Source organism: Pteropus alecto, unplaced genomic scaffold, assembly GCF_000325575.1.
Source record: "Pteropus alecto unplaced genomic scaffold, ASM32557v1 scaffold1018, whole genome shotgun sequence".
NCBI lineage: Eukaryota > Metazoa > Chordata > Mammalia > Chiroptera > Pteropodidae > Pteropus > Pteropus alecto.
The window spans coordinates 38,347-52,152 of record NW_006441436.1 but is presented as its reverse complement, the minus strand read 5'-3'; the positions used below and the strand labels follow the sequence as shown (position 1 = coordinate 52,152).

At 45.6% G+C, this 13,806-nt stretch overlaps 1 protein-coding gene across 1 annotated transcript in view; it reads right to left on the bottom strand.

Moving 5' to 3' along the window:
* Positions 1-13,044, bottom strand: part of XPNPEP2 (X-prolyl aminopeptidase 2) — a 24,700-nt gene extending 11,656 nt beyond the window's left edge. The window contains exons 1-11 of the mRNA XM_006918798.1: positions 12,996-13,044; positions 10,701-10,774; positions 9,040-9,150; positions 7,851-7,914; positions 6,746-6,850; positions 6,403-6,489; positions 5,387-5,533; positions 2,602-2,703; positions 1,849-1,930; positions 1,403-1,598; positions 555-644 (exon numbers count right to left, since the gene is read on the bottom strand). Coding sequence (XP_006918860.1) covers positions 555-644; positions 1,403-1,598; positions 1,849-1,930; positions 2,602-2,703; positions 5,387-5,533; positions 6,403-6,489; positions 6,746-6,850; positions 7,851-7,914; positions 9,040-9,150; positions 10,701-10,774; positions 12,996-13,044 — 1,107 coding nt within the window. The remainder of the gene's footprint in view (positions 1-554; positions 645-1,402; positions 1,599-1,848; positions 1,931-2,601; positions 2,704-5,386; positions 5,534-6,402; positions 6,490-6,745; positions 6,851-7,850; positions 7,915-9,039; positions 9,151-10,700; positions 10,775-12,995) is intronic.
* Positions 13,045-13,806: the final 762 nt, after the last annotated feature.

Here is a 13,806-nt window from a genome sequence, read left to right as displayed (position 1 = left end):
ATTTAAAGTATATGGGATGTTGTGCATAGATTATATGCAAATACTATGCCATTTTACATAAAGAACTTGAGCATCTGCAGATTTGAATATCTGAAGGGATCTTGGAACCAATCCCCTCTGGATACTGAGGGACGATTCTATTATTTATATTATAATATATGTGTTTTATTTATTGTATAATATATATTTATTTACATTTGCTATTTAATCTTCAAAACTGCCCTGTGCTATAGATTACTATTATGATCTTCATTTTATAGATGAGTTAACTGAGGCCCAGAGAGATGAATCGACTTGCCCAAGGTCACTCATCTAGGAGTTGAGTGGGGGAGCTGGGGTTTAAACTCAGACACCTTGTCTCCAGGGCTTGTGCTTTGAATCACTGTGCCATGGCTGGGACTAAGGGAGTAAAGCACAGGTGGGTGCCCAGGAGTTCTATGCCCACTTCTCTGTTTCATTGACAGGGCTTCTTCAGGCTCTTCCTGCAGGGTCTCTTTTCTGAACCATCAGACTGGGAGCTCTCAAAAGTCTATTTTTCTTGCCCATGGACTTACGTGGCTGGCCCTGAGGAGGGCCTGCTCCTTGTTGTTTTTCACCGCCTTGGTCATCATCACTGGGGAGTAGGTGTCTGCTATGAGTTTCTCCTGTCACAGGCAGAGAAGAAGAGTTCTGGGAGCCCCTTCCAGGGCACAGCGGTGTTTGAAAAGGATTGGCCGGAAAACCCTCTGAGGGGAGTCTTGCTGGTCCCTATGGTGGCAAAGATCTTTCCTTCTGTGCTTTCTGGCTATACAGGTCTTTCCTAGTCTTCCAAGTCCAGCTTAAATTTCCCTCCCTCCCTCCATCTCTCCCTGCCCCAGGATCCTACCAGTGCTCTGGGATGAATCAGAGCTTGGCTCCTGCCAGTTAATAGGCTGTTCTGACAGTGTGAGTTTCCTGCACATATCATACTATCATCTGCCATTTATTGAGTGCCTGCTGTGTACCAGGCACTATCTCCTCTAAAGTTCCTCAGAACAACTTCTCTGAGGTTAGGATTCTCATCACCATTTTGCAGGTGAGGGAACAGAGGCCCAGTTTAGCTAAGTCAGTTGTCCAAGATTGCTGCACAGCCAGTTTGGGGCAGTGCCAGAACTCAGTCTCAGTTTTGGAGACCTCAAAGCCTCTGCTCTACCAGGCTGTACTCCCTCTAGCTTCCTTGATAATCTCTGAGCTCTCTGTGGACAGACATCCAGCTTCCTTTCTTCCTTTTCTCTCCAAAGAGGCCTAGAAGGGGATTCACCACACCTTTGTTGACTGACCAACTGCCTGAATGGCTGAAGGGCTGCGGCCCCACTTTAGGTGAGGCTTATCAGGGATGAAGGGGGTGAAGTACCTGGTCTGGGCTGTAGCCTGGCAAACCCACCTTGGGTATCACTTTGTAGAGTCCATACATAGTGTAGGCCATTCCGATCCAGATCCTCACAGCTCCTGAGGCGTAGGCTTGGATGCTGTCATGGACTTGGCTGTAATCTTCAAGTTGTACACACATGGAGCCAGTGCAGCTGGAATTCAGATACTGCAGGGTCTCGGAGTTAAAGCGACTCTTGTTTACAAATAATCTGGGTGAAGAGGCAAGACCAGGAGGGTTCTGAGGGTCTCTAAGGACAATGCAAAGGACCAGAGGCTCTCTGTTGCTGGAGGTCAGGGAGCCAAGCAGACTAGATTTGGAGTAGGTGGAAACAGGGGTCAAGAGATCAGGAAAAGCTCCAAGCTCATGGGAAGGCTTCATATTGGGATTGGGTAAATGATGGGGCAGTAAGGAGTGGAAATTGTAGGAAGTTCACCATAGCAAGCCAAGGAAAACCATACCTGATGGAGGAGTCCGTGAGCAATGTATAGGAATAGAAGAAGGGATTATAAGGAATGTCACTGCTGCGAAGATTGAAGAGCCCTGGGAAAAAATGATTAATGGATACTATTTATGAGGCTGAACTGCCTGAGGCCAGCACATCTGACGCCTCTGCCCCACTGTTTGCTTTGCCTTCTCTCAAAGATTTCCAGCAGCACACTTGAATCATCTACCTTTGTATGTTTCTTAGTCTTTTGGTGGGGGGTCTTTGAGGCATAGATGAGAGCTATGGACCTTTTCTCCCAGAAAAATGCAAATATCCAGCAAGTAGTCAACACACAGTTTCAGTGGGGTCCAAGATTTTCTGAAGCCTAGAGCTGGGGTCAGGTAAAAAGCTCCGAGCTACATTGGGACAGAACAGAGCCGCACTAGGGGCTAAAGCTTTGTATGTGAGTGCCCTGGGAAGGTGGCCAGACTGCTGGGAGGTGTTTACTGGGCTTCTTCCCCTTCTTGAGACGGAAGCCTTTGCTGCTGTGGTCAGGCCATTCTTCAGTGGCCTAGGGGTTGGCCCCAGCTTGCTCTGGGCTTCCTGGTTGCCTTATTCGGCAGACATGATATCCTGCTCCCTCTCCATCTTAGTTCCCACAGGCCATGGCCAAGGAGCTCTCAGAGCCAATGGGTACCTTGTGGTTGGGGGAGGAGTCCTGTGCTGCAGGAGGCTTGAGTGTTAGGACAACCCAGGTGCCTACATGTTTCTGTAAATCTGTACTCACAGGCTGTCTCATCAAGCGCTGATAGAAGCACAGCCGTTGGGGCCTTGTGGTGCTTCTGCATCTGGCTGCGGATGCTAGATACTTTCTCCTGCCAGGTGCTCCCTAGTAGCAACGAAGCCGAAAGAAAGCATAAGTGACAATATCTTCTCTTTGACATTCTGTTCCTGAGAGGGCTCCCTTAGGAAAATAGTTTTTCATTTCTTTAAAAGCAGTAGGACACTTTTTTCCAAACAAACTCTTACTTGTGTAGTCATTAGAGACATGGGCTCTGGGCCCAGACTGTCTGGATTCAAATCCTGGCTCTGCCATTACTAGCTAGGTGACCTTGGGCAACTTAGTTAGCACCTCTGTGTCTTATTTTGCACATGTGTAAAATTAGAATGGATCATAATAATAGTGTCTACCTCAATAGGATTGTTATGGGGATCAAATGAATTAATATTTGTAATGCACATAGAATGGTGTCTTGGGACATAGTAAGTCTGGTATAACTTTCTGATCAATAAATATGCATGCAGAACAGAGATTAGGAGAGTAGCCCTGGTTGAACGGAAAAGGGATTGCGGTGGGCCATGTTTAAGTCTCCTCTTTGCAGTATCCCTGGTGCTTAATAAGCCACAGTTCTGGGCCAAACATTTTGCTTACATTGTTTTAATTTTTACTTGGCCCAATTTACAGATAATGAAATTGAGTCTTAGGAGAGGTAAAGCGACTAATTGAGGGTCTTATAGCTGGCAAGGGGTGGAGCTGAAATTTGAACACAGGTCTATTTGACTACATGGGCTTACACTCTTAATCTGTATAGACACTGGACTATGTTGCTAACACTGTCAGTCTCCAAACCTGTCCTTAAACTCTGTATCACAGAGCTATCTTTGCTGGGATGCTTGTATTCTGGTCCTAGGACTTTAGTTTTCATCTTTTGTTCCTGCTCCTTGCAATGCATGTAAAGAGTCTACCACCTCTAGGCAGGGCTAGGAATTTACTGTCAGAGTGTCATAAACATTAAGGGTCCTAGATGGGCTCAGAGATTAGCATAAATAACTTAATACTGTTAGAAAAACACTTTATGCCAACAGGTCAAACGATTCAACAAGAATAAAAACTTTGGGTATAATACTTCGTAAGGTTTATTTTATTTTATTGTGGTAAAATACACATACCATAAAATGTATCATTTTAACCATTTTGAAGTGCATAATTAGGGGCTTTAAGAACATTCACAAGATTGTGCAACCATCACCACTATCTAATTCCAGAACATTTTCGTTTTCATCCTTCTCAAAGAACTCTGTAGCCCATAAGGAGTTAATTCTCATTCTTACCTTCCCCCAGCCCCTGGAAACCACTAATCTGCTTTCCCTCTCAATAGATTTGCCTCTGCTAAATATTCCATACAAATAGAATCACACAATCTGGAGCATTCTCTGACTGGCTTCTTTCATTTTGAATTATTTCAAGGTTTATAGATGTGATATATTTTTTTGAGACAACTAATGAAAGCAAATTTAAATTGTCTGATATAGAAATGTCTTTGAGTAACTAGCTTTTCATGTTTTTCCTCTTGCCCTTTCTGCTCTTTAAACCTCTGAGTTGCTAGAGAGAGTCTCTTTCAACTCTATAACCTTAGAGATTTAAGAACTCTGTTCTTGGGTTTCCAGGCCCAGTTCTGGTACAAGATGGCTCTTCCTTAAAGATTATTAGCCTGCGATGACTCAGCTTCCCCTCACTTGTAGGAAGTGACAAAACTCACACAAACTATCTCCCAGTCTCTGGGAGGTTCTCCCCTTTATCCCCTCCCCTTCCTGACATAACTGTGCTCTTCTTTATCTGAATGAAATGAGTTTTATTTTTGATCGAACAGTCTTGGACAGCAAGTTTCTGTACAAACTGTGTTGAGATGTAGAAAGAATGATTCTGCAAGTTACATCAGAACAGATAAAGAAAATTGGACATAATTTGAACTTGTTTCACCAGACCTGCTATTTTGACATTTCCCTCCTGCTTTTTTGACTCCTTCCCAAACAATAAGTGTGCATGGACTTGCATGGGGGAAAGGAGCCTTTCAGATTGCCCAATATTCCTAGGAATCCAAGTCCATTGGCTCGTTCAGAATTCCCGGCAAGGTAGAGGCTGGTGGTGGCCAAGACACCGATTCACAGTCAGGATTTTAGTTACTACTAATAAGAATCATAGAACATACTGTTCTTTTATGACATATTTAGATGGTGTCAACAGGGTCAAGATTATTGATCTTTAAGTTTTTGGGGTTAGTGAACTTTCCTTTGTGGTCTAGCCAAAACTTGAACCCTAATCTGTGCCACAGACTGACTCAGAGCTTATTTATTCCTTTTGTCCACCATGGCCCAGCCAACCCCAGGCATCTTAAATCTAAATTCCTCATCACAGATGGCTGGAAGTCAAGGTTTGAATAATTCATTACAAACTGGTCTCCAATACCAGATAAGCAACTGTCATGTTTTTTTCTCTCTTTAAAAATGTGTGTTTTTTCATTTTTCTCTGACTCTCTTGTTTCTTTCCTTCCTGCTCTCTCTTGCTTCAAATCTTAACATTCATTATTCCAGCATTTTCTAAATATGGTCTGGGGATCTTTTGATTCAGACTCACTTTTTAAAAGGTCCAGGATTCTGCATTTTAAACAAGCGTCCTGGACAATTTGGGTGTACACAAAAGTTCGAGAACCATTGCTTTGGTACCTGTTAAGGACGAATTTTCCAGCCAAAGGAACTACATGCTGGGAAGGAGAAGTGGCTTAGGGAATCACCTGTGAATGTTTCTTGCAGGACATAAATGGGCTGGCTTGGAGCTGGAGGCCTCTCTGACTCCCACACCAGGTCCACAAGGTTGGCTGTAATGGACACCAGCTCTCTGTCAGAGCCTTGGAAGGCCGCGTCATAACTCTCCCAGGAGGCTGCAGAGACAGGAAGGAGTAACGTATTCTCTGCCTATTTATACCTCAGGGAAAAACTGTGACTCAGGCAAAGTTAGTACTTATCTACTCTGCCTCCTATTCTGCTCCTGCAGCCCCAGCTGCCCAGAGCCTTTCCAAGAAGTCTAGCCCTCCTGGGGTATGTCCTTCTTCTTTCCACTTTTAAGGCCTAATCGCCATGAGCCCACCCAATGCTGTCCACAGCCAATTGGCTAAGCTCATTTTAAAGTGCCATTGGCTGTGGAGCCCTCTTTTTGTACTAACCATTTTAACTGAGCTTTAATACTACAACCCAAAGGAATGGTTGATGGCCTTTAGAAAGGTTGTCAAAGAAGCAAGTTCCTAAGTGGGAGCCTTTCAGTACATATTTTCAAGAACTCCATCCTTGGGGGGAGGCTTGCCAGTCAGCTGAGATCCCAGAACTCAGGGAGCTGTATTCCTTGGAGGTGAAGGAATTATGCTTTTTTAGTCAGAAGCCCTCTCAACTACTTTGACCCTTCCAAGCTGCCTTCCAGAAGAGGGCTACAGAAGCGATTCTAGTGCCCTAATTGGTAGAGTTCCAGGTGACTGGTGATGGTTCTGGGTTTAAGGACATCCTAACCTGAGGCTTATAGGTTGAGTCTCTGCACTCATGACTTAAAAAATGCTGTATTTATTCTCTTAAATATATTTTTACTATATAATCCATGATTACATTCTTATTGCAAATATTTTACAACCACAAGTTCAAATACTCTATATTTAGAGTCACCCTGCCCCTCCTTCTATCAAGGTTCACTTCTTTACATCCCAGGGAACCTGAGTCACCTTCATTGTTGTGGACAAATGTAGGGACTGAAGGAAGAACTTACCAACGGAGAAGAGGAGAGGGTCAAAGCCCACATGCCCTCTAGCAGGAATCTCAGTGAGGAGCCAGTTGACAATGGGTGTAGTGCCAACTGAGAGAAAGACATGAAGGAATACAGGAGTCACCTCCAGGGCCAGCCCCAGGCTCTCCAGCCAGGTTTCTGTCTGTGATAGTCCTGCCATGTGTATTCTTCTTTTTAGCATTCTCAAAGTTTAGGGATGACCTCAAATTTCCTCAGCTCTCATAGGGACCCAGCATGGCCTTTCATACATCCCCTCATCTGTATGTCCCCAAACCTAGTCCAGGTTCCAGGGCTGAGGTGGGGGGAATCCATGTAGTCCTTTTACCTTCCTTATGGAGCTCCCAGTTGCAGTCCATCTCCCGCTCAGCCTGGGTCCAGTAGCGACTGTCAGTCCAGAGACCTGCTTTCCCCATGGTCACTACTGCGGTTCCTGGGGAAGAACAAAGAAACTTGAAAGTGAGGGTAAAGGTGAAGGATGTGGTTTTAGTTAGTGCATATGCGATACAGTGCTGGCTTTGAGAATGTCACAGGGATCTCTGGAAAGTTTCTCTCCCTCATTGGAAGGAAATGAGGCAGGAGATGTTAAAGAGAGCTTTGACGGAAGCCAGCAGAAAGGGTGTCCTGGGTCTGGCATCTCTGCTTTGTGTTGAGGGCCTCTCCTAAGGCGGCCATTAGGACTTTTGTCAGGAGAAGCGGGGCCTGCTTTTGGCAGTCCAAAAGAGTCGATGCTGCATGTAGGTGCTCTCAGGAAAGGTAGTGTAGTCAGTATCAAGACACTAAGCCAGGGGCTTAGCTGAGGATAGGCAGAGAAAATAAACCCAGAAACTTTGGTAAAGAGAAGGGCCCATGATGGCTAAGGCAAGGCAGCTTGAAGCCCAGGGGAGGAATGTTTAAGGATTAGCAAGAGAAGCTTGGATTTCATTCAAGGGGCCAGGATCAGGGTATGAGGCCTCTTCAGAAACTGGGACGCCATAAGGATTTCTACATTTGGCTACGTGAAGTGCTGTTGCTCTTTAAAGGACTGGCAAGGTAAAACTTTGTCCCCAAGTGAGCCATTGTGTGAAGGAAATCAGCAGGCTCCTAGTGGCTAGACATAGAAGTACTGACTATTCCAGAAAAGGGGCCCAGGGAGTGCTAAGCTGGATGAGGCTGCAGCAGAGGCAGTGAGCATGGGAGGGAAACCAAGAGGGCTATCTTCTTCATGCAGAAGTTTGGCTGGACAATGAGATGTGTACTCTGGGGAACCTGATTGGACATCTGCCCTGGTGACCCTTTTTGGAGTGGTGGAGGGGAAGCAGAGAGAGTAGCAAGAAATTTCTGAACACTAGGTCCTGGGGTTCTTGGCTGACGAGAACTAACCACGCCAGGGAATCTGTGACCACCTCTGGGTTAGGCAACAGAAGCAATGAGGACAGGGTAATGACTGTCACCTGCAGACCCTGTAAAGCCTGTAATCCATGCAAGCCGCTTGTCATGTTCACCGATGTACTCACTCTAGGAAATCAACAACAGTATTGTTAGCTTTCTTCATGAAGTCAGACCCTACATGGAAGGCTCCCAACCACATCCTAGTTCGTTCTGGTCAGATTTAACCAGTCTTACAAGCCCAGACATGCAGGGCTTCTCTTCCAGGATGGCATCTGCAACTCTCTCCAGCTCTCAGGATCTTCTCTTCCTTTGAACAACTGTATCTCTTGGAGTGTAAAACTCACAACCTAGTACTGGACTGTTCTACAAAGGAGTCTTGTCTCCCTTGTCAGATGCAAATTCTGTGCAGTCTGAGATCATGTCTTTTGGTTCTTCTTGGTTCTCCCCTCCAGCTGTCCCTCCTCCCTAGACTAGTAAGTACACTGACTACATCATAAGTAACTTCTGCATTATTATATTTTGATCCTCATAATCACTGGAGACATATTTCATTATTCCATCTCACAGAAGGAGAAACTGAAGTTCGGACATGTGTCCAAGGTTCTTAGTCTTTCCCAGCAGGTGGGAAAAGTAATTCAAGTAATCTTATTGACACTGAAAATTCCTTCTCTTCCAACTGGGTTGGCGCTGGGAAGGCAGATAGGGTAGATGGGGTCCAGTGGTGGGAAAGGGCAAGATGGATGGACAGGGGCACTGCTTTGGGAAAAGCAGTTATTCAGACTATCTTGTTTCCTGTCTGCTTCTCTTCCCCCAGCCTACATCCCAAACTCATGTAGTCCAGGGTCTGGATAATTTCATTAGGTTATTGGAAGGGCAGATCCAGAAGAGAGCTTAGCATTCTTCCTGTCCAATTCCCAGCCCATATTCTAACCTCCTAGGGCAGGGTTCCCTAAACATTCATTCTGGGTCTGCCATCTAGGAAGCAATCAAAATTGATTCTGAAGTTGTATATAGTTTCATTGCCTGAAGTCAAGGAGATTTGGCAATGTCTTCTCTCCTATGGAAAAGATTACATTCTTTTAGCTGCCCTAAACTCCCATGTCCAAGCTCCCCACTTCCTTCCCTTCACTTGTTAAGTCTTTTCTTTGCCTTCATCTTCTGAGTATTAACAGCTTCCTATTTGTGGCCTGTTCTCATAAACCAACCTGGGGTAGTAGAGAGGGCAAGGGTGGAGGCAGAGCTGTCCCTCACCATGTGCGCATCCGTGTCTGGGATGATGTAGGCAGAGAGATTGTGGGTGTGCATCTGCTGGCGGAGGGCTATGAGCTTCTCTGTGGTATTGACCGCAGTAACTGGAAGGTACTGACATGTGACAGGAAGACAAGACACACACATAGACATATATTGCTTAGTGAAAATGGTGTCGAAGGAGCCACCAGCCTCTCCTTAGGCAGGTTGGGGTTGGGCATGCTGGGCTGGCATGGAAGGATGGGGCAGCAGCTGATGTTATAAGTTAGTCTAGATTAAGGTGCCTGGGCTGACCAGAGATGGAGGTGTTGAAGAGCTTAGAGAGGGACCCTTTGTGACAGTAATGGCACCTGATTTTGGGATGAGGATGTGGGTGAGAGTTGTAGGGGTATGAATGTTGGCACTGGGCCAGGCCGGGTGTTGGGGAGTGCAGGGGGGTGGTCTCTCTTTAGATACCTTGGAGGTAGCATTGCCAATTTAGCAAATAAAAATACAGGATGCTCACTCAGTCACATTTGAATTTCAGATAAACAACGAATAATGTTTTAGTATAAGTATGTCCCATGAACTATTTAGGACATACTTATATAAAACGTTACACATTATCTGAAATTCAGATGTAACTTGGTGTCCTGTATTTCACTGGGCAACCTTACCTTGGGGAATTTTTCAAGTTTTCACTCACTGGTCTCAAATGGCAGAGGAGAGTGAATGAGTACCTCTCAGCAGTTTGGGACATTGTCCAGAAAGATCTCTTTAAGTCAAAATTTCTTTAAAGCCTGCTTTATCTTTAAAATAAAAAGCGTGGGATTTTTTGCTTGTTTGTTTTGTTTTGTTTTGCCTTCTACTCCACAATATATCCATGTTTATTTTAATGTAAAAGTAATGTGGCTGAAGACCACCTATCTGCCTGCCCCAGTGGTCTCATAAAGTTGTCATTACAAGCACATGTACTCCTGAGATTTAGTGGATACTGGTAGGCCCATCATCTCTCACCTTCTGGCCAACCCCTGCCTGGAGAAGCTATTTTTCCTTACTCTGGTTGTGGAAAGAATCGCTTCGATCTCCAGCCAGGAAGGGACGACCTTTCAGCTCCAGTATAGTGGGCTATCTTCAGGTCTTCACACCCCAAGCCTCCCTCTCTTGACCTTCTGTTGGCTCCTCTAGCTTTCTGACTTTCTATCTCCTTCCTTCTGTGCCTCCCTCTTCTCTGTTCCTCCAGAATTTTTGTTTCCTTTTCTCCCATTCTCCTCCTGGCCTCTGCCTAGACTCAGCCAAAACTTAGCTAGGAGACTCCTGCCTTCCTTCTCTCCCTCCCTTGCCTCCTTCTAGTGGGGCTGCCTAGGCCCAAGACAGGACTATGGTAGATAACCTGCTGTGGGAATGGATGGGAGGGAAGGAGGGAGGTGGATGTCATGCACCTGAGAATGTGCTGACAGTCTTGAAGGATGTTAATCAGAAACTAAGCCCAGAGTCCAGAAATCAGGAGGAAAGCTGATAAGAGGGAAAGGGTAACAACTGAGCCAGCGGAGGATGGGAAGAACAAGGGGAGCTGTGAGGAGGGGCAGGGGCGGAGAGGCGGGCGTTGGAGAGTGGAGGTGGGCGTTGGAGAGTGGAGGTGGTGCTGGGATGGCCGCCAGGGCGGGGCCAAGTCAGGGTCTCACCTGAGGGCTGGATGAACAGTTTCTCACATCCTCTGTTTTTGGGTCCGCTGGCTTTGGATTGCCCCAGGCACAAGCTAGAAACCCGGAGAAAAAAATCCAGGGTCACTTGGAGATCAGATAATTCCTAGAGAGCACAAGGACATGTTCCTCCAACCCTCCTCCTTATCCCTGCAGGGTCTCCATTCTTTGAAACACAGGATGCTGTCCAACTCGACTTGAGGATAAAAATAATCAAATTCTATAGAAAATCAGGCTGAATTGGATGGCACCCTGGGTCACAATCAGAGAAACCTGATTTATCGGCAAGTGTTTGCTACTTTTGGATGGGTTTTAGTACTCATTAAATCAATTTTTCCCCTTCTAATCTAATTTGGTCTCTTTAGGGTCTACTGAATGAGAAGAGTTGTGTGTGAATTAAATTTTAGTAATTCAAATTTTCTTCGAAATGTTCTAGAGGATCTCACTAAATAATCACCCCGCCTTCATTTTACTCTTCTATAAATCTAATTATTTATATATTGGGTTTGCTTAAATTCAAGACCCAGTTGTACCAACTCTTATAATCTAAATCTCTGCCTATCATTCTAGGTTAGTTTTAAAATATAAGACAGGCAATCACAGTCTGACATTGTCACCTGATGGAGAAAGGTGGGTTAGCATTAAAGAGCTCCTACTATGTGCCAGGCACTGAAGTCAACAATTTATTTATAGCATCTCATTTGATACTTGCAACAGCCCTGTGAGGTAAGTATTATTGTCTACTTTCTATAGAAGAGGAAGTTGAGGCCCAGATAGGTTTGGTAACCCATGTAAGTTTTGCCACTTCGAGTCACTAGTAAAGCAGTAGTTTGAACCCAGGCCATCTGACTACAAAAAACAAAAACAAAAACAAACAAACAAACAAACAAACAACCATGAAAGGGCGGTGCCACAGACGGGACAGAGTGTATGGAGACTTAGTTTCCAATTTGGTTTCTTTCCCAAATTTGGTGTAATCCAAGGAGAGTTATCTAGTATTCACTGAGCAAACATTTCCCAAGTACCTACTATAACCAGGCACAGGGTCCTATAAGCTCTGGGTCCTGAAATTCCAGTAGTCTCTGATAGTCCTTCCTTCTAGCTCTCCAGCCTTTATGTAATGGGGGCCTGAGTATGGGGAGATGCTATACTTTTACCTTCTGAATGGGTTGTGCTACAGATGGAAGGAGGGTGGCTGTGGTCTAACACCATTAATACCCTGCCTGGCTGTCTTGGTTTCATAAACTCAAGGGAGAGATGAGACCCATACTGTTGATTTAAGAAAATGAATCCTCATTTTTGCAGAAACAGATCTCTGGCAAAATGATTGTGCTAAGACATCAACATAAGAAGCAAAATTAAGTCAACCTAAGTCCTCTGGACACCCAGATTACTGTTTTCTGAGGCTTGGCTATGGCTTCCAAGGTCAGGATCTGCAGCCAAATCATTCTCTGGTCCCTGGCACTTGAGAGGTGCTCAGGAACTTGGTGCTGAATAAATGAGCATGGTCTTGCTGATAGAGAGCAAAGGGAAGGAAGGTTTCCTTAAGGCTGGAGGTGGAGAGGGTGTGGAGGATATTGAGCTGAGCACTTAGTTGTGACCAAAGAGGACAAATAGGGCACCATAAGGGTAACAAGGGCCAAAATTTAGTTAAGCTCCTCCAAGGCCTCTTCTCGATTAAGCCTTGACTTTGGCTTTCCATGTCCGTTCTGTCCTTGCTGGGCCTGCATCACCCAGTCTTAGCAAGATTCTTGCTGTTAGTTTAGAGAAATTCCTCTACCCTTAATATCTGATCACCTTTGATATCTAATCACCTTGGCCTGCTTTCAATGAGTATCCTGTTCAGTCGGGTTAGCAAGAATCTCCCTACCTTTGATGCCTCCTCTTAGGAAATTTCCATCTACTGATCTCCTCACTCTGATCATTGGCCATCTTTGCTGTACTCGGAATTGAACCTGATCTTCCTCCCCTGTTGTGGTGCCCCTATTGCAATAGTCTTGAATAAATTCTTCCTTGCTCTTTTAACAAGTACCAGAATAATTTTTTTCTTTAACAGATACGAATAGAAGAGTGCCAAACCAGACTTGACCTGAGTCTTGAGGGCCCCAAGGACTGGACCTGGGGTTCCTCTTCCTCAAGACAGAGAGGGAGGCCAAGAGAAAAAAAGACAACCTGTGCCCCAGCCCTCACTGAGCCCAGAAGGGGAGGCCAGAGCTGATCTCCAGCTGGATGTGACCTACCAGGAGGAAAAGGGGGAAGGGAATGGGATGCACTTACCACAGAGGAGGACAAGCCAGGGGCAGCAGGCCCAGGGAACCAGGGCCATAGAGTCTTCAGATGCTGGTGCTGGATGGATGGAGGGATCGGGGAGAGTGGGCAGGCCTTTTCTTTTCTTGATCTCTTCCTCCAGGCCTTTCTGGGGAAGATGCAGCCAGCGGGTGGGGGCTGGCTTTGGAAAGGAGGTATCTGACTGGTATATGGAGAGAACCTTTCTGATCTGTTGTTTCTGAAGTCTCCAGGAGTCAGGGTAGGCAGAGAAGTCTCTGCTGGCTCCTAGTCACATGGAGTAGGGTGTGAGCCTGCCCCAGGCAGAGTCCAAAGATCTTTGAGACAAAGAAGCAGCAGCTGGTTTCAATTACCCTGTACAGCAGTCAGCCTCAGCCATTCCTGAATTCTGTTCCCCTCTCTCTGGCAAGCTGTTTCTTATTAGCTCTCCCATCCTGAAACTCTGGCTGCAGTCCCATTTTTGCTTTCAGGTGGTTGTTTATCCTTCCTTCTCCTCTAAGCTGGCCTTTGTCAGAAAAATCCAGGATCCTCTCTCCCTAGTGCCTGGGAAGCATAACTGCACTCTTTGGGAGAAGTTAGTTATAGTCGGAGAGTTACTTTTTTGAGCTGGGGTGAGTGCCCTCAGGGGAGCTCACTCTGTAAAAGTGCCACCAGCCACTGGTATAGGGGAAGACTGCCCTTATTTTAGGACTGTTGGCACCTTTCACACCTGAGAGGGAAAAGGCCTAAAGGTCTATTTGAAGAGATCAAGGGATGCCGCTGAAGAGGGAAGAAAACCCAAAAATGGGAGATTAGGGGCTCC